At 42.5% G+C, this 12,739-nt stretch overlaps 1 protein-coding gene across 3 annotated transcripts in view; it reads right to left on the bottom strand.

The window, feature by feature from the left end:
- hip1 (huntingtin interacting protein 1) overlaps positions 1 to 12,739 on the bottom strand; it is a 48,870-nt gene that overhangs the window by 30,665 nt on the left and 5,466 nt on the right. Inside the window, exons 1-2 of one of the 3 annotated variants that reach the window (XM_061783223.1) lie at positions 8,048 to 8,314; positions 7,850 to 7,940 (exon numbers count right to left, since the gene is read on the bottom strand). The exons of 1 other annotated variant lie outside the window; for it this stretch is intronic. In XM_061783223.1, coding sequence (XP_061639207.1) covers positions 7,850 to 7,940; positions 8,048 to 8,184 — 228 coding nt within the window. In that variant the 5' untranslated portion in view covers positions 8,185 to 8,314. Of the gene's footprint in view, positions 1 to 7,849; positions 7,941 to 8,047; positions 8,315 to 12,739 lie in introns of those variants that run through there. One more of the 3 variants, XM_061783221.1, reaches the window with a different exon arrangement.

The raw sequence follows: 12,739 nt of genomic DNA, 5'->3' as shown, positions 1-12,739 counted from the left end.
ACCTCGCGAACGTACGCTCCCTACCCAACAAAATGGACGAGCTTCATCTTCTGTTAAAGACAAGTAAAGACTTCGGACGTTCCGCGGCCATGTGCTTCACGGAGACCTGGCTCTGCGACGCTGTACCTGATGCCGGCATTATGCTTCCCGGTTTCCACATTCATCGAGCGGACCGCGACATGGAATCATCGGGGAAAACAAAGGGCGGCGGGATATGCCTCTATATCAACGAAAAATGGTGTACGGACGTCACGGTGATCAGCACACACTGCAGCCCGCATTTGGAGTCGCTATTCTTAAATTGTAAACCATTCTACTCGCCACGTGAGTTCGCATCATTCATTCTCGCTGGCGTCTATATTCCGCCTCAAGCTAACACGAACGCCGCATTGCTAACGCTCGCCGATCAAGTCAACGAAATTGAAAAAAAACACCCCGACTCACCCCTCATTATTCTCGGGGACTTTAACAAAGCTAAACTCAACCACGAACTCCCTAAATACAAGCAGCACATCGACTGTCCTACCAGGGAAAATAATACTTTAGACCACTGCTACACCACGATAAAAAACGCATACCGTGCTATACCTCGTGCAGCCCTGGGCTCGTCTGATCACTGCTTAATTCACTTAATACCGACGTACAGGCAAGAACTTAAATGTGCGAAGCCTACAGTGAAAACAGTCAAAAAGTGGACAAATGAAGCCAAGATGGAACTTCAAAGCTGCTTAGACTGCACAGACTGGAGTGTCTTTGAAAATTCAGCTGGCAGCCTGGATGAGTATACGGACACTGTCACATCCTATATCAGTTTCTGTGAAGAGGTCTGTGTTCCAACAAAATCATTTCGCACATTCAACAACAATAAGCCGTGGTTCACTGCTAAACTTAAGCAGCTTCGCCAAGCTAAGGAGGACGCATATCAGAGCGGGGACAGGGCCCTGTATAATCGAGCTAGAAACCAGCTGACTAAAGAAATTAACATTGCAAAGAGGATCTATACAGCAAAGTTGGAAAAACAGTTTAGCACAAACGACTCTAAATCAGTCTGGCATGCATTCCAGTCGCTGACTAATTACAAGCGACGATCCCCCCAAGCTGAGAACAATAGCACACTAGCCAACGACTTGAATACCTTCTACTGCAGACTTGAAAAGGACAGTTTCACACCACACACCAACCCGGCCGCACCCGCGACCACAATCACACCTCTGACCTCTGCGTTAACCATCCATGAACAGGATGTGAGACGCATCTTCAAACAACAAAAGATTAACAAAGCGGCAGGCCCGGACCACGTGTCTCCATCCTGCCTCAAAGTCTGCGCGGATCAGCTCGCGCCAGTCTTCACTCAGATCTTCAACAGATCACTGGAAATGTGCGAAGTTCCATCCTGCTTCAAACGCTCCACCATCATCCCAGTCCCCAAGAAACCTGCAATCTCGGGTCTGAATGACTACAGGCCTGTCGCTTTGACATCTGTGGTCATGAAGTCCTTTGAACGTCTTGTGCTGGACCACCTCAAGAGTGTCACAGGTCCCCTGCTGGACCCCCTGCAGTTTGCCTACCAAGCGAACAGATCTGCGGATGATGCAGTCAACATGGGACTGCACTTCATCCTAGAACACCTCGACAGTGCAGGGACCTACGCGAGGATCCTGTTCGTGGACTTCAGCTCAGCGTTCAACACCATCATCCCTGATCTCCTTTCATCCAAGCTTCTCCAGCTCAGCGTCTCACCTGCCATCTGCCAGTGGATCTACAGCTTTCTGACGGGCAGGACACAGCAGGTCAGGCTGGGGGAGGCCACCTCATCCACACGCAGCATCAGCACTGGGGCGCCCCAAGGTTGTGTCCTCTCTCCGCTGCTCTTCTCTCTCTACACGAACGACTGCACCTCAGCGAACCCGACTGTCAAACTCCTGAAGTTTGCAGATGACACCACTGTCATCGGCCTCATCAAGGACGGTGACGAGTCTGCATATCGACAGGAAGCGGAGCGGCTGGAGCTGTGGTGCGGCCGACACAACCTGGAGCTGAACACGCTCAAGACTGTAGAGATGATCGTGGACTTCAGGAGGCATCCTTCGCCACAGCTGCCCCTCACGCTGTCCAGCTGCCTTGTGTCAACCGTCGAGACCTTCAAGTTCCTGGGAATTACAATCTCCCAGGACCTGAAGTGGGCGACCAACATCAACTCCGTCCTCAAAAAGGCCCAGCAGAGGATGTACTTCCTGCGGCTTCTGAGAAAGCATGGCCTGCCACCGGAGCTGCTGAGACAGTTCTACACAGCGGTCATCGAATCAGTCCTGTGTTCTTCCATCACAGTCTGGTTTGGTGCTGCTACAAAAAAGGACAAACTCCGACTGCAACGGACAATCAAAACTGCTGAAAGGATTGTCGGTACCCCCCTACCCACCCTTGAGGACTTGCACGCTGCCAGAACTAAGACAAGGGCGTGCAAAATCCTCTCGGACCCTCCCCACCCTGGTCACCAGCTCTTCCAGCTCCTTCCCTCAGGTAGGCGCTACCGATCAATGCAAACTAGAACTAGTAGACATTCCAACAGCTTCTTCCCTCTTGCAATCAACTTCTTGAACAGCTAACTTACAATTCCATTACAACAAGCTGGCAATTTTTTGACTTGAGTTCGTTGTCACATTTCTGTATTATGTATTACTCGTGCACTCACTGTAGTTGTCTCGCCGTGCTGCACTATTTGCATATAGTGGCCACTCATGCCAGAGTAGCATCTGCTCCATTTGCACACTGATTGAGGAGTATCTGTAACATTTGCACAACCATTGTCCCAGATTATCGCACTACTCGTCACTTTAAACCGCATACACTCCTTGAAGTCTCAGTGCCCTTTGCACAATGGTCATTGCACCGGACTATTGCGTTATTAGCCATTCGAACTGAGGACTCTGCATCTTTTTGCACAATTGTTGTTTGTTGTTGTTTTTTGTCAATGTCTTTATGTCTCCAAAGTGTTCTGTAAATTGACTGTCTGTTGTACTAGAGCGGCTCCAACTACCGGAGACAAATTCCTTGTGTGTTTTGGACATACTTGGCAAATAAAGATGATTCTGATTCTGATCATTAAACATATCATAAAACACAGACGTTGCGAAACTGCCCTAACATTTGTTTCAAAAAACATATTGTATAAACATGGACACTGGTTTAAAAATGTCCTCTGTAAAACAACATTGAGAAATTCTGTCGCCTTTATACTATGACGAAATGATGATGAGTTAGACGAAAGCTAAATTTGGCTGGCTTAAAATTAAAGACATTCTTTTTCAAACATAACACACCCATGTTCCTGTTACAACATGCATGGCCGTTCCAAACATTAAAACCTCGCAGAAAGTGCCTTACAAACACACACGCCATTATCAAACGTTACAACAACTAAAGGTCCTTGTCACAAAGGCATTAAAAACAATAAATACAAAAATCAATTTGATGCCAAGGTGCATTTTCAAATGCATTTAAAAGTCACTCCTCCGAATAAGAGGCCCCTGTGTTGCTTGTGTAAGGACCATTTTACTTGTTGCATCAGACACAAACATCCATTCTCCGAGAACGTCACTTCACACCTCTTGAAAGCCTGGCACAGAGAAGAGGAAAGTAGTGGAAAACATAGTCAGCTTTGGAGTACTTAACCAAAACTGAGGGAAACTTGCAAAAAAAATAAAATCACAGCGGTCATTATTGACAGGAAAGCCTGCAATACCATTCAACACTTTCCAGAAATAACATCTCTACTTTGGGAACATTCTATGTTGATTTAGACTTAATCACAAGGTAAGCGCGTGAAGTCTGAAGGAAGTCATCTACTTAAAGCACTGTAAAAACATGTAACCCATTTAAAAGTATTTTGGTTATACAGGGGAAAAGTGGATTAACAGTCTTTTAAGAGCCTATAAAAAAAGGCAAGAAAACATATAGGACTTGGCCATATTTGAAGTAAGTTAAATTTTGGGAGCTGAAGTTGAAGACAGAAGCAGAGGCTGGTTAAAGACAGATCAACGTGCTGAAGGCCAGACTCCAGCATAATTAAACTCTTAGACCTACACCCCTGTGGCATGTTTATGAGCCCCTCCTAATGGGATGTCTTTCTGCAGCCTTGAGTGAAGCCTCGGCTCTACAGCTCTTGCTTCTGGGAGGACTGATGATGTAATGTGGACACATCATAAAAAGGAACATCTGTGCAGCTCAATGAAGCTGCTCAGGCCACTTTGCCAATGCAGCCCACAACTAATCACGTGTGGCCAATCCATCACAGACTCACCGTGTGGGTGCATCTTCCCGAAGGAAATGATTGGAATTATGTTGTGACCAACTAGTACCCAACAAGTGTAAAATGACATGTAACATGGGTAATTTATGGAATAAATTAGCTCTTCTGGGAATATACCATTTATAAATACTGATGCGTAGATTCACCAGCTGAGTTCGTTTAGTAATGAAACTCCCAACAGTCTACGGTACTTCACAACGCCAACAGCATTTACCACTCACTTTATCTTCATACTATCTGCATGACAATGCTAAATGAATAAACCAAACTGTAGTTTGCCTCTAATTTTGGAAGATTACAAGATTACAAACTTATAATAATCACAACAGTAGTTGTAGGTGATACATTTGATAAGTAGTGGACTCAGTGTACTAGTCTCTGTATAGCTATAACAGGCTAATATCAACTTATATGAGGTCTGTCAGCAAAGTTCCATGACTGGCGTCACAAAAGATACATTTCAAACCCAAACTACGGGTGTTCCCCTTCAAAATGGGCCAGACGATCAACCACCACATCTACAATGAGATCCTGCTGCGTTTGCCATATTTAGTGGATGAGACGACGCAAGAGGATAGACAGGATAACTCGTGGCTGCCTTCACCATGACAACGCACCTGCTCACATTGCCCTGACCATCCATCAGTTCCTGGCCGAGAAGAACATCGCTGTGCTGGTGCAACTTCCCTACTTACCTATCCTCCTGGTTCTGTGTGATTTTTTCCTCTTTCCAAAGCTCAAGGAGTCAAGGGGTCCCGTTTTGAAGAAGTAGACAACATCAAGATTGCCAGGACGAGGGAGCTGCGGAGGATCCCAGAAGAATGCTCCCAGCATGAAGACGTTAAAGAGAAAGCTGTAAAACTTGTAATTTGGATTTTAAACATTTCTTTTTGTGACACCGGTCCTGGAACCTTTCTGAAACTTCGTACTGTACTATGTCCTGCCTCAGATGAAGTGTTCCATTTTCTGTTGTTTCTCATTCTCTAAACCAGGGGACACCAATCTTTTTGAAATTGAGAGCTACTCCTTGGGTACTGATTAATAATGGCCGGCTACCCGTTTGACACACTCCTGAAAGAACCGTTTTGCTCAAATTACCATAGTTTCTTGTGTATAATGCGCATTTCCCCTGCAATTTTCCCCCCAAAAGTCAATAGTGCGCATTATACATAGGTATAGGAGAAAATGGAAAAAAACCCTCAAATTTTATAAATGTCCTCTAGAGGTTATGAAAAAGCTGTACACTTTAATTCCAATGTCACCGCCACCTAGAGGTTATGAGAAAGGTGTACACTTTCATTCTAATATGCCGCCACCTAGAGGTTATGAAAAAGGTGTAGCCTACACTTTCATTCCAATATGACAGGGGGTACGGTACGTATGACTGCAAATACTGTATGTACAGTTGTGCTCATAAGTTTACATACCCTAGCGAAATTTGTGAAATATTGTTTTTTTGTTTTTAATTCGACTGATGACTGAACAACAGCCATCATTCATTTCTTTATGGTAAAGTTTTGTTTAATGATAATGCTTTTTTTAAATGCTTCACAGTTTAATTTGAATCCCATTAAAATAAAATGTGTTTCGCCTACCCCCTTATGTTTTCTTGAAAGAATTGTACCCATCTTACAAATTCTGCCTGGGTAATCAAACATATGAGCACAATTGTCTGTTTTCTCATTTACTAAATAAAAGTGGGGCTGTGAATCTCAAAATAAGAGGAGGTAAATAAAAAAGTATTACGTTCAAATAAAGTGTTTAACTTGAGAATAATTATTTGAAAAAATATTTCATGTTTTGATCATATGGAAGCAAAATCACGCATTCTAAAAATCCATTATACATAGGTAGAAGGATTTTCCAGAATTTTGAGGTCAACTTTGGGGGTGCGTATTATACATGGGTGCGCATTCTACACGAGAAATTACGGTACCTTTAATTTTATTTTATTAATAAATAATGATATTCATTGATGTGAAGACACTGCTCATGTTAATGATTTTTCATGAAAAATATGAACAATTATTTAACTACGAAGAATAAAAATAATATACACACACTTTTTATGACACTTATATAATATACTTTTTGTGTTTACATTTTTCAATGATCACTTCTCAAACATTCCTAGGAAATCATCATGTGCCAGCACTAGTGTGCTACTTTCTCATTTGGTCCTTCGGGGCTAGCTGGTGCCCACGGGCACCATGATGGTGACCCCTGCTCCAAACCCACTACTAATATCAGCATCATAATGGGAATTGTGAATCCTGCTTGCTGCGACAACATTTTATTGGACTTGTTTTCATTCCACAAGATCGCTAGACAAGCTTAACAACCAAAACATAGATAACCATGAGAGACAGCCTTGATAATTGTTTTATATTGACTAAACTATTTCACAATAACATGAACTGCCATAACAACACCGATGTGTGTGGACTTTACCTCCTGTGGGCATTTCAGATTTCGTCCACAAAACATATTTTTTTAGTTGGTTAGTAAAATAAGCATCATGGTACTGTATGTAAAGTTCACATTCTATCATCTGCTTACCCATATTTACAATACACCTCTTTGACAAGGAAAAAGGTGTGTTCTAAGCATGCAGACACCCCCAAGGCCCCCACCCCCACAAGTGGAAATCCCATCCATGCTTCCGATGAAAGGCTGGTCTTGTTTCTTAAATGCACCTGCTCCAATGCCTTCAGAACACAGCCCACTTGTCTATTGCATCTTTTACTGCCATGCAAGTTAGTCTATTTTTGCTCGCCAATATGTAGTTAGCTTTATTTTTTTGTACGCCTAGAGTTAATTCCTTTTTTATTTTTTTATTGCCCTGAAAAAAAATGCTATTTTGAACTGAAGGAGGGAACCCAGAATTTAAATGCTCAATATAACCGCTATTTCTGCTGTGCGTATGACAGTAAAACATCTTGAATCTATGTGTGTGTATTGTAGTACAATATTTACACCACGACAGACGGTGTAAATATTGTACGATTGCTTTTAGATTAGTCTTCAAACAAGTTATAACAAGTTGGCAAATGGCACCCAAGGTTTTGGTTTTCCTGAACACTATTAAAAACATTAAACGGCTATTTACTGTACTCTTCTGTCAATTCATTCTTTTGTGACAGCATTTTTTCCCCCTCACACCACAAGCAAGTGCATTTGATTCGTCTTCTAACCAAAAACAAAACCCTGTTCAAGAAGCAAAACCTCGTGTTTATAACATAGGATGATGCTCTCTGCTGCTGTTTGGCTCATGTTTGTAATGATCAACTCTTCTTGCATTTAATTGAAGCAATGGTTCCCTTTCTATGATCGTTAAGCGGACCCCCATGCTCCCCTCCAATCAAAATACAAAACTTCTCATTGGCACATTTAGCCACACGAAGACAACAAGTCGCTACTTGCACTGAGAATACCTTCTACGATTTCTTCCACACCAACCCACCACCTCCCCCTCTAAAACATCGCCGTTCTATTGTGGTCTGTAATCTAATCAAAATGCGTCTACCATTGAACACTTACAATTTTACTGAGATCCATGGTCCTTTCCCTCCCTACAGCGGTGAGTCGAAGATCTGCTGGCTTGATCCGAACGCGAGGAGCGGGGAGGCGGCTGAGGCAACAAATATGTTCGGGAGAAGAAGGGGGGGGGGTGGAGGAGCGCGACGTTTCGCTCAGCATGTGTCCCGATTTGGTATTAAAATGCTTCCCTGTCCTTACTTCCTTCCTTCCTTTCTTCCTGCGGCGTTCCTGCTCTTTCTCGGCGAGCTCGAAAATCCTCGACCGGGACCTCCACACAAGACGCGACCGCGGACGAGCTGCGGTGGGCTCGAGCAGCGAGGACGACCGCCGCACATTTCACATCCCGGCCGCCAGCATGTCTCTCCACAGCTTGGGGGGAGACTTCGGTGCTAGCTTTCTTTTGCAAATAGCCCGCTTGTGTTAGCGACAGCACGGGAGGCTGCAGAGTATAGGATGGCGCAAACCCGGTGTTTCTCAAACTGGGGTCCGGGGCCCACCAGGGGTCCTGCAAAGAAGAGGGGGGGGGGGCTTTTTTTTGCTTTCCAAAACAAGCTTCCAGAGACCTAATGATCCTCCTTTTACGTCATACCAGTAGACAGGAAACTGTCCCTGAAAAGATATCCACCATCTCTTAATCACGAAAATGTGACCTCAAAAGGTTGATGTAACAATATGATTTCTGCACGTGGACAGCCACCTGTAAGCATGGCAGAATTCTTACAACTTCAAGGCAGCTTAGAAGTATGAGGTCGTCTGTAATGGGGAATGCAAGCAGGTGTTATTTCTGTCTGGCTGTCGGATAGTTGCTTGTGTGAAAGAGCAAGCTTCAGGAACACAAACTCAATTCAGAGCATTAGAGCAACTCTAGGTGACTGATGCCCCCATCTGGATTATCAGAGATCTTCAACCTTTAAAAAGTGGCGCGGTAACAACTTTTTCTGGTCATATTTTTACAACTTGTTGACCAATCTAAAGTGTTGAAAATGGCTTGTCATCTTTGACGATGGAATGTTAGTGGCTCAACAAACATGCAATATTTTTGGCATCCGCAAAGTGATGGCTTTGGAGATGCAAGGATTCTGCCCCACGGCAGAGATATACAGTATATACACTGAGCCTCACAAGAGAACAGTTCGTCCATTGTTAAAGGATTAACTTTGCACGTGCGTTTTCCTTTATTCTTTGGCTTTTCTTTTGCAAGACAAACAGACGAACTACAACAAGGAGTATTAACAAGTGTTAACGCATTCTAAGAAGTGGAAGTGGCCAACTTCTTAACACACTTGTTTGATGGTTAAAAGATTAGATGTGTTCCGTGCATCTGCAAAATAACTTGTCGCACCCATCCTTGTTTGCTTCGTTTGATAAACTTGTTAAATAAAACATGCCTGTAGAGACAATCAGTTAAGTTGCACGTCAAATTGCCCAAAAAACAACAACAACAAAAAGACATCGCACGTCTTACAGACAAAATGGATTGTTTCACTGGTGCCACTGTAATATACAGTAGATATAAAAATTCTACACACTCCTAATGAAATACAAGATTTTTGTGATATGAAGAAAATGAGACAAAGATCTTTTGCAATCTTTTTCCACCATTAATGTGACCTATAACCTGTACAACTCAATTTGGGGGAAAAAGTGAATCCTTTAGAGACAGAAAGTAAAAGTAAACAACTGAGCTAGATAGTGGTTGCACAAGTCTGCACACCCTCTTATGATTGGAATGTGGCTGAATTAATTCAGAATTAGTGTAACCCAAGTTAAATGGGAGTCAGCACACACCTACCACCATTTAATGTTCCTCTGATTAACCCCAAACAAAGTTCAGATAAAACATAAAACAATATGTCACCACATAGTAGAAAGACTCATTGCCAGTTATATAAAAAATAAATAAATTTAAAAAAAAATAAACGCTTGATTTCAGTTGTTGCTGCTGAGAATGGCCAAACCAGTTTAGGCTTTACATGATCAGGATTTTTGGGGCCAATCAGAGAGTTTAAAAAACTTATAACCGATCACCGATCCGATCACAAGCTGGAGCAATGTGTCTATTTAAATGACTTGTTCATTTACTGTGTATACTTGTGTACTGTATACTGAGTATCTTCAAAAGTATTCTCTAGTCAGATCATGTATCCTAATCAGTCAGGTCAAACCAACATTACGAAATGACAGCAGTAATGGGTGCTAACTTACTGTAATGAAATTACTTTATTGTAATTAAATTCACACACACAGAAGCTTTAGAGCATGATTCAACAGAACGCCGGCATGTTTATGTACAACCGTTAGTGCTACCACTAGCTTGCTATGCTACATAACGGTTTGTTGTCTGCTTGCAAGCTCTATCGTATTAAAAGTATGTGATCATACCTCAAGCAATCCTTAAATGAACGTCCTCTCCCGAGCACCCGTTACCACAACCACACTTTCCCCCCCCATTTTGTTCTTAATATACGCGGCGCGATCCATTGTTATTATCGTCGCCATGGTAACGAGTGTATCCGGTCGTATTTGAGTTGACAAGACAAAGCCCAGTGATCGTAAAAGACGGGATGCGGTGGTATCGGAATACACAATTTTATTGCAGTAGTCTGACAGTGCAATCGTGAAAAAACAAATTTATCTTTTAGTCTGATCCAGGCATTGCGTGTTGTCTGTCCCACACCAGACATCCATCCATTTTCTTTACCGCTTATCATTACAAGGGTCACGGGCTGCTGGAGCCTATCCCAGCTATCTTCGGGCGGAAGGCGGGAAATACCCTGAACCGGTAAGTCAGCCAATCGCAGGGCACATACAAACAACCAGTCGCACTCACATTCACACCTACGCGCAATATAGAGTCCTCAAACCTACCATGCATGTTCTTGGGATGTGGGAGGAAACCGGAGTTCCCGGAGAAAACCCACCCAGGCACAGGGAGAACATGCAAACTCCACACAGGCGGGGCCGGGATTTGAACCCCGGCCCCCAGAACTGTGAGGGAGATGTGCTAACCAGTCGGTCACAGTGCCGGCCACCGCAGATTATTATTTTTTTTTTAATAACTTTGTCGGTCAAATATTTACAGTACTAGATCAAGACACGCGACAAAGTTAAAAGTAAACTAGCTTTTGGATTCAAATATACCGTACACGATGGCGACGCGGAGTAAATTTCTTTTGCGGAGCCATGTCATTGATCGGCTCGGCGACTTATGACATTAAAGCCGATCAGCATAAAATGCTAATTATTGGCCAATCAAGCCGATCAGATTGGTGTAAAGTCTAAAGCAGTTATTAGGTTTAGGGGGCCATTACTTTTTCACCCTCAGCCAGGTAACTTTGAATTGTTTTTTTTTTTGTTAATAAATTTAATCAGCATTTAAAAACAACATTTTAAGTTCACTTGGGTTATATTTGTCTGACATTTACATTTGTTTGATGACCTTAAACATTAAAGTGGGGAAAAAAATCTAAGAATTTGAGAAGGGGCCAATACCTTTTCAAGGCACTGTATGAAGAAGATGGGAGATTGTTTTCACATGCAAAAATAAAAACACCCAACACTTGCCAGAAATCAAGTTCTGAAATTATTTATCTTAGTCTAAAAATACTGGTATCTCAGCAGAGGTGTGGGGACTTTTTATATCCACTGTGTATTCCTACACAGCCAAATCTCTTCCCTGAAGGCCTCAACTATCGCTCCCTATCAGCTGTGAAGCAAAGTCCAACAATAGTGAAAAAAAAATAAGTAGTAATACGTTTACAGCATTACAAAGGTATCTGGGCATAATCCACAGAAGTAAACTGGCACAGGAAAAAAAGACAAACTGTCCAAGAACATCACTGCTGATGTGGGATTTTTTTAAAGATGGCATGATTTGGGTAGAAGAAACTGAAAAGATGGCTTCAATTATAAAAAAACAATAAAATATTTTCTGCTAAACTGTAAACCCAAAATAGCATATGTTACTCCAGTTAACAGTGTTTCAAGTCCTCCAACAAAGATGTGCTTGTCAGTAAACTATGATAGGTAATGAAATTGTGTTTTGGTTGATTGCTGAGATTGGGTTTGGATATCAGGTTTGTAAGCAACAAGCTGTGAAAAAAAGCCAAATAATAAAATGGCAATGCATAACACTATCAGACAGAGCATCACAATTTCTATGTTTCTATAAATAGGTGAATTCATAATTGTCTATACCAGCGGTGTAAAATTTTTTTTTTTCCCCAAGGGCCGCACACAGAAAAAATAAATAATAATAAATCGAGGATGCCTTGGCCACTTTGAAATTCTTAACCTTTAATTTATTTCCATCCATCCATTTGCTGTACGGCTTATCCTCACTAGGGTCGTGGGCGTGCTGGAGCCTATCCCAGATATCTTCGGGCGTGAGGTGGGGTACGCCCTGACCTGGTCGCCAGCCAATCGCAGGGCACATAAAACAAACAAACATTTTCACTCACATTCACACATATGGGCAATTTAGAGTCTTCAATCAACCTTCCATGCATGTTTTTGGGATGTGGGATTTGTCACCCATTTGTCAACTATTAGTGTAGGTAAAATATGCTAAGCTTGGGCTGCACAATTAATCAAATTTTAATCATGATCACAGTTCTCGCTGCCACAATTAAATGAACCTGATCGTCGGAGATTTTTTTCATTTAAAATGCGGGCACTGCTGCATATGAAAAGTGCTTCATTTGTATCAGTGTCCGCAAACTAGTTAACCAGCCACCAGGGGGCACACGTATGGTTAAGGCTTCATTTAGGGCCTGCACCGTGGGCAACTTCAATATAAAAGCTTAAATGGCATTGATGTCCAATGTAGTAATATGTGAAGCTATAATTTTGAAGTTGGCCCCTCGTTGGCAAAGATGCGACATGTCATGG

Source organism: Phyllopteryx taeniolatus, chromosome 8, assembly GCF_024500385.1.
Source record: "Phyllopteryx taeniolatus isolate TA_2022b chromosome 8, UOR_Ptae_1.2, whole genome shotgun sequence".
In the NCBI taxonomy this organism is placed as follows: domain Eukaryota; kingdom Metazoa; phylum Chordata; class Actinopteri; order Syngnathiformes; family Syngnathidae; genus Phyllopteryx; species Phyllopteryx taeniolatus.
This window is presented reverse-complemented; position numbering and strand designations above follow the sequence as displayed.